We start from the raw sequence: 7,797 nt of genomic DNA, 5'->3' as shown, positions 1-7,797 counted from the left end.
ATGTCTGTACTAAAATATGTTCTATGAGCCACCACTAGTCTTTCTGATTAATATTTCAATTGTAGAAAATAAATTATCATAATCCAGTATATGTTTTTCCCCATGCGGCGACCATTTATCCATGATGTCAACTGAAAATGACATTGCAGTTGCTCAGGGCCTGAGCTCAGGTAAATGACCAATCAAAGATCAGCTTGTAGATTTCACGTGACCTAACTCAGAAAACAGGTGAGCTGTGTTTGGTTTTCACTTGAGCTTAGACTAAGCTGTAACCCAAATAAACGCTGGAAAATAAGTATATAGTTAATTAACAGTTGTTGAAAGTTGGCATTGTTTTTCTTTTGTTAATGTTAAAAAGGATACAGGTTTAGGTGTACTGATAATTTTTTATGAATAATAAACTTATTTATTGTCAGCGCGTTGAGGGGGGCAAAAGGTTTTATCTTTCCCAGGGCTTGGTAAAATAAAATTGAGAGGCACTGCCCGAAAGTTATTTAGGTACAAAAGTACTAAAGTAACTGATTAATATAGTCCTTTCACACCCAAAGGCATTGGTTTTGAATTACGTGTTTACATTAATACTTAATTTTCTTAAGTAATCTCTTACTTCAGTCATAAATTACCTAACGTTATATTAAAGATACCCAAGTACTAGACTAATCAATAATTTCATTAGTACGAGAGACTTGATGTATTTTGGTTAACCAGTTATTTAAAAAAAACTACACTGCAGCCCCTGATAGTGACCGCTCAAAATCGTAGAGCCTTATATGGGCATTTGTCTCCCACTGATGATGCCACGTAGTGTCATGTTCCTCTATCAAAAGAGGGACGGGCAATGGGTGTGGTCTCCCGGGTCATGAAGATACACTCAGGGCAGATGTGTGCAACTTGTCTAACAGGCACGTGAAGTTATGCACGATATGCTGAAAGGTGCTTCGACCAGATAAACAGCCCTGAGGGAAAATTGCATACCAGCAGAATTTCTAGAGGATTGACATCAGACTGGAAGGCTGGCTGAGCTTGAAACATGAGGCATTAGCAGCTGGTTTGGAGTATTTGCATTAGAAACAGCTGAAAGGGGGCGAGAGAACGAGCCTCAAGGCGACAGCACAAAAGAGTAGGAGTACTTCAACATCAGTAGGAAGCGTGTTAGTGGAGTTTACAGTACTTGAAAATTTCCTGTTATCTTCAGCATGGGCAAGTCAGGTAAGCGCAAGATGCGAATCAAATTACAGTACTTGTTTCCTTTCTGACTCGAGCAGCTCTTATTGTATTCGGTGCCGGTTATAAGGCAGCCCTGATGTTTTGTGTGGCCACACATTACTGTATGAATGTGCCCATTGTGTTGGAGTTGAGGAGAAAAGAGCAGTGAGTGATGGCACCACACTTGAGCGACAATCATTGGTCATCTCTGTCTGGCCTCCAAACGACCACACTCAAGCTCCAGTATGGATTCTGCAATAACATTTATTGAACCTGGTGTTCAATAGTCGTGTCTCCTTTTTGCCAAGCTGATGTCTGACATTGCCCGCTGTCTCTCCTTGATGTGTCTCTCAGCATCAAAGCAATTTGCAGAGGAGGTGCTGCAGTGCCATAACGAATACAGGAAGACGCACCAGGCTCCGGCACTTAAACTGAGCAGCAAGCTAAGCAGAGACGCCGCCCGGTGGGTCCACGCGCAAATATCACGCAACAGAAAACCGTCACACCTATTTGGACAACATGGACAAATGCAATTTCCGCAATATCCCAAACTGAAGTTGATGTTGCTTATGGCGAGCTTCAAAAACAAAGGGAGCTGTTGATTCATGTGCACTGTTTCTGTGCCAAACTAACCACATCTTGCGCAAGAATTTCCTCAAGCTTGATTTATTCACAGGAAAGCATATAAATAACCGTTAATTATAGGACACTTAAATGAACGAGGACTAGATTGTCACGCTCAACGCGTAATTAAGGCCATGGTGATGAACATCATTCAAACATACAGTAAATCACATGATTTAAATAGATAGAGCATCTGATATTGACAGTGAACGCACTTGTAATGCAACTACCTTCAATTATAACAGTAAATGCATTTATATCTTTATATGGGTAAATTAGTGTGTCCGGTTACATTATTGTGGGAGTTATGTTCCAAAAAATATGCTCAATAAGTGAAATCCAAAGGAGTTGTCCTATGTTCTTTTAATAATTTTCTTAGACAGGCATTAACTTTTTCTAAGATTTCTCTCAGTCACATTCTCACAATACAACCTTAAAGAAGGGGTAGGGGTCCATGAAACAGCGAGGGCGCAAGATGTGAACCCCCAACCCATTATAGTGAGGGCACACTGTACAGTGCAGCTATTTTTCTGACCCCATAGTCAAAATATTCTATATATTGTATGTTCTATAGTCAGATATGTATAAAATGTTAGCATTCCCTCATTTACAAAAACAAACATTTGTAAAACTGACAAAACAGATTGTTTTATTATTTAAAATGAAATGTTTTGACTTTTTCAAGAGCAGTTCATCTTTAACACAGAAAAGAAATAAGATGTGAATATGCTAAATAAGCTACATAGAAGGCTCTCAGCCACATTATCTCCTTTTGCGTTCTTGTTTTTTTTTTCCTCAATGGTTATCTTGAATGTCTTTTTCTCCTTAAAGTTATGCTGAGAGTTTGGCTAGCACACGCATTCTAAAACACAGCGAGGAGTCCAGTAGGGGAAGCTGTGGAGAAAACCTGGCTTGGGCTTCCTATGACCAATCAGGTACATCAATGATGATCTCTACACAATGATAATGGGACACAAAACCCATCACCCGTCTAATATTTTCTGTCAGCGGTTGCCTTTGCCGCAAAGATATTTGAAGTAAAGTGCTAATGTGCATTCTTCTATTGAAAAGCTGGGATCCTTTTTATTCCCTTCCATTTTAGAGCCCAGAAAGCGTGATTCAGTGCTAAAAAATGCGCCACTGTGAGTCATAAAGCATCTTCAATGGAGCTGAATGGGGGTGACCAAAAGTGCAGCATTGTAAATAAAAATGTAGCCCTCGGGGATTTGCTCTGATCAAAAAAGATTCCGTGACAATGCTGTCATTCTGATTATGGTGTGTGACAGAAGAGTGATTTGATGGCGCCTAAATTGAGGTTACTCTACGTGCAGGAAAGGATGTGGCCGACCGCTGGTACAATGAAGTGAAACAGTACAACTTCAGCTCTCCTGGATTTTCCTCTGGCACTGGTGAGTATCTCATGCATTGCTTTTACTTTGCTTTTTCAGTATTTTCTGACCTTATTTGAGCCATTGCACATACGCTGCTGTGAGAAAGTCGTTGCTACTTCCCCCTTTTTTTCTCTTTTTGCATATATATCAAAACCAAAGGTTTCATTTCATCAAACCAATTTTAATATCACATTGAGAAGACCCAAGGACAAACATATCAGATGCCGTTTCTAAATGATGATTTTATTTATCAAGGAGGGAAATTTACAAACTTATCTAACCCTATGTAAAAAAGTAACCCCTCTTTCTTATATCACAAAGCAACTGAAACTGTGACTAACCACACCTTTGGGAAATGCGAGTGCCCAGAACTGTTTGCCACCACCTTTGTTGAATCAAAAACTCACCTAAATGGAATCTGTTAGACAAAGTGAAATAGGCTACAAAATCCCAAGAACGAATGCAGAAAAAAACCTCAATGGTGTAAAAATGGGGTGGTATTTAATGAAAACAAAATGGTTGGTAGGTAGGTAGGTAGGTGGGTAGGTAGGTAAGTAGTAAATTACCTACAGTATAAGGAAATGAAATTTTGACTTAATGGTCTTTGCTTATTTCAGACCAAGACAACTTGCTGTGAATGATGAAAAAACAAATCTGCTAATTGTCAGAGGATCCTGCAGGAAAACATCCGCCATCCGTTTTTGCTCTTAACCATTTCACGACCCATTTATTTATTTATTTATTTATTTATTTATTTATTCATTTATTTATTTTAATTACATTTTTTAGCATACCGTATTTTCCGCACTATAAGGCGCACGTCAATAAATTAAAACACACACACACACAAAAACACCCATACAAGGCGCACCGGATTATAAGGTGCATGCAATCAAAGCTACAGTGGTGGCTGGGGCTGCATTTGCATTCTGTTATGTATCCACTAGATAGAGCTGCGCTCAAAGGAATGTCAATTCAATGATCAGATCAGTCACTCAAACTTCATTAATAGAATATAAGCATTCTCACAGCTCTGTTCACTCCAAAAATGAGTAAACAACAGTTTTATTTTTTTCCATATGTAATGTTAGTGAGGTGGTGTTTTCATAACACAAATGTAAGGCTTTTAGGGTGAGCATGGTATCAAAGCTACAGTGGTGGCTGGGGCTGCATTTGCATTGTTATGTATCCACTAGATAGAGTTGCGCTCATAGGAATGTCAATGATCAGAAAAGTCAGCAGTTTATGCAGTCAGCACATGATGTGATCCATATATAAGGCGCACTAGATTATAAGGCACACCGTCATATTTTTTTTTTTTAAAGAAGGATTTTAGGTGTGCCTTAGAGTGCAAAAAATATTAGTTATTTATAAATCTAGGATACTTGGGAAATTAGTTACTAGCTTAAATGACCAAAAAATTGTACAAGGCAACCTACCTTGTTGAAAAGTTGTGAAATGGCACTAGAATCTGTGCGTAGGGGTGTAATGAACCTCTGGAGTACCAATTCATGTTATTTTTCCTTTTTAATGTGACGATAGAGGAAAAAAATATACTGAAAACCAATTAATATTTCTTCCTAGTGTCATTTATGTGGCAAGATCTTTTTCTGTTTGTGATCCTTTCATTTGGCCTGTTAATTCCGCGTCCATTAGCCGAGGCATGCATGAGGTTGTTGTTGTCATGCCGATGTCACGCCTCAATCAGAATGCGAGCGCGTCTGACTCAGACACCAGCCATAGTTAAATTGATGCTAAATCACATTCCTAACCTTCGTGTCACTTCAAGTGTGGCGCAATTGTTCTATGATGTATTTCTAGACTTCAGTTTGCATGCAATGCATCACTTCTAACAGTACCACATCCTGATTCATGTTCAACTAATGAGGAAAAAGATTTACCAAAAGGATTCCTGTCTGTGTAAATATTTAAAAGAACATCCATTTATTTAAGAGTTTGATGACTTGGTCCTTCAAACACAGCGTAGGTACTAACTTTACTGTAAAGAAAATTAACCGTTTAAAAAAGCAAAATATTATTTGAGTGTTAAGTCTGATGTTGATTTACATTTTTTTCAGTTTGTTATACTCAAGTAAAACAGAGCTGAAGCTCTGCGTTTCCATTCAAATGCAGAAGCCTGCTGTATATTTATTTTCTTTCAAGAGGAAGTTCCCATTCGTTTCTGTTGAGAAATAAGCGGATGTCAGCATTTGAATGAAAGTTGTCTTGTGACCGTCACGTAGGTTGACAACTGAAAAGATTTCCTCCAAAGGAACCCTAAAATAAGGCAATGCAGATGTATTGATGTCATATTGATGCTAATTTAGCTGGCCTACAGCCAAAATTGAAGTGAATTTGTGCAAGCCCTGAACCCTCAGTACAAGTTATATTTGAATAACATTATATAACCTAACTTTAAAAAATTTAAACTGCTGTTAAAAAAAAAAAATAAGAGCGCAATTAGGTAAATAGTCCATACATTTTAATTCCGTTCCGTCTCTGGTCTTCCATGGTGGCGTCACAACAAAGCAAAACCTACTAGTCTGCAATTATGGATCAATTGCCCCATCTGCTGGTAGCTGCCCAGTACTGAAATCCACCATCGTTTCATTTACATTCCATTTATTGAAATTGTTAAATCGTCAGTAGGTGCGAATGGTAGTTTTTCTGTATTAGCCTCACTTCCAATGACTTAATTAATTTGTTTATAGTCCATTTGAAATGAGCTAAGTACAAACCAGGACTGTGAATTGAATTTTTAATGAAACATGATAATCAACCTCGCCGTTGGCTCGTTGTGATCTGATGTTCCAAGGTCCTGTCTGGGGGCCATTTGCATTTTTTTTTTTTGTAATTGGCTCACAGAATATTTGAAAAATAATCTTCATACACGACTTGCTTCATAACACTACCTAGGCGCATGAGAACCACGCAAAAAGGATCAAAAGTTTCCAAATGGCTCCAGTTATACGTCACCTTGACATCTTTTTTTTAATACAACAAAAACCTGCCATTTTAACAGGGGTTTGCAAACTTTATAGGCACCATACGCAAAGCTGAGATGCAGGCTTTTAAATATGTCTATCTGCTTAACACAACTATGTTTGAATCTATTGTCAAATGCATATAAACTTTCAGTACATTCAAAGATATTTTCAAACACATATGAACTTACTTAAATAGATTTGAATGTAGTTGTAAGCTAAATGCTAAAAACAGCATTTATTCAACGCCCCATGCAATGTTTTCAATTTACCTTAAAGGTACGTTCGAATGTGTAGGCAAGTACATTTGGATGTATTTACAGGTATGTTCGAATGATTTGGCAAGTATTTTCAAAAGAGTTTGAAATACAACAATGTTTAGTCTATAATGGCAGCTGCGCTAACATATTTCAGCATGTTTACTAGAAGAGGAAAAAGTAATGACATGTTGAGGAACTCATTTTCCTTTGTAAAGAGAACCAGTGAGTCATAGGTAAGCGAGCGTCTTTTGTGTGAGTAGCTTTTAAATAAATCCTACATTACATCAGTAGTGTGTTGCCTTACAATGTAGGCTGGATGTATGCTCCAAAATCTCTACGAGTATATGCTCGGGCACAAAATATCTTTCCGATTCTTTCCTAAATTTTGCTTTGCCTTGCCTCCGTAGGCCACTTCACAGCCATGGTGTGGAAGAACAGTAAGAAGCTCGGTGTGGGTAAGGCCATTGCATCCGACGGTTCGTCCTTCGTGGTGGCCAGATATTTTCCAGCTGGGAATATTACCAACCAAGGACACTTTGAGAACAACGTCCTCCCCGCTAAAACGCCGGGTTCCCCATCATAAAGACGCCAATAACTTGTCTTGAAGCCACAGCAGTGGCGAGTTCTCGGGGGAGTGCCACTTATTGCCTTGCGGAGAATTGTGCTACCATCCCGCACTGAACTGACTGAAGGAGCCACTTTGAAAAGGACTTATGAATGGAACAGTGTTCAATGAGAAAGGCCATTTACTACTGTAACACACAAGAACTCAATATGGTCTGTGTTTATATATACAGGCTAATTGTTACAAGAAATGTATGTTTAACTTCACATTTATGATTCAGCGTGTGTTTTTCTAGACGTCAAATAATATTTTGTGTTTTACTAACATGTGTTTCATGATTAAAGTGGGATGAATTCTCAAAAGATTGCTGCTGGAAACTACACCTGGAGCAAATTTGAACTGTCAAAAAAAAAGTATGCTGTAGTTTACAAAATTAGACCACATTGCACTACTACATTGCAAATATTAAATCAATAATATTAAACGTAAATCGATTAGGAACATTATCACAGGAGCACTAAAAAGTGCCAAAAATATTCTGGTGAATGTTTTCTAAATCCACAGTAATCATTAGTTTGATTAAAAAAAAATGTTGACAGATAGCCTGCTTATTTTATTCCCGCATAGTTTGACAAAGAGTGTCACTGCATCACCTAGTGGCGCGGATGTGGAATTACACTTCACATTTTTTGTTGTTGCACGAATTGACCGTCACCCAATGCTCTGAAATGATTATGTGAGGATCTGTTTACCAAGTATAGTGAAAT

At 38.1% G+C, this 7,797-nt stretch overlaps 1 protein-coding gene across 1 annotated transcript; it reads left to right on the top strand.

The window, feature by feature from the left end:
• Positions 1 to 852: 852 nt before the first annotated feature.
• LOC148426595 (Golgi-associated plant pathogenesis-related protein 1-like) lies at positions 853 to 7,626 on the top strand. The gene is made up of 5 exons (XM_088410842.1): positions 853 to 1,209; positions 1,561 to 1,669; positions 2,662 to 2,765; positions 3,162 to 3,239; positions 6,873 to 7,626. Exons 1-5 carry the CDS (start codon positions 1,197 to 1,199, stop codon positions 7,046 to 7,048), a joined length of 480 nt encoding a protein of 159 aa, XP_088266968.1. The 5' UTR covers positions 853 to 1,196; the 3' UTR covers positions 7,049 to 7,626.
• Positions 7,627 to 7,797: the final 171 nt, after the last annotated feature.

The sequence above is a fragment of the Hippichthys cyanospilos genome, chromosome 3 (genome assembly GCF_059441005.1).
Source record: "Hippichthys cyanospilos isolate Australia breed blue-spotted pipefish chromosome 3, RoL_Hcya_1.0, whole genome shotgun sequence".
Lineage (NCBI taxonomy): Eukaryota > Metazoa > Chordata > Actinopteri > Syngnathiformes > Syngnathidae > Hippichthys > Hippichthys cyanospilos.
The sequence above is the reverse complement of the archived record's forward strand: the minus strand, read 5'-3'. Positions and strand labels throughout refer to the sequence as shown.

Coding starts and splice junctions, on each gene's coding strand:
- LOC148426595 (XM_088410842.1), top strand. Junction 1,670..2,661: donor CTAAGCAGAGACGCCGCCCG/GTGGGTCCACGC, acceptor TTCTCCTTAAAG/TTATGCTGAGAGTTTGGCTA. Junction 2,766..3,161: donor GGCTTCCTATGACCAATCAG/GTACATCAATGA, acceptor CTCTACGTGCAG/GAAAGGATGTGGCCGACCGC.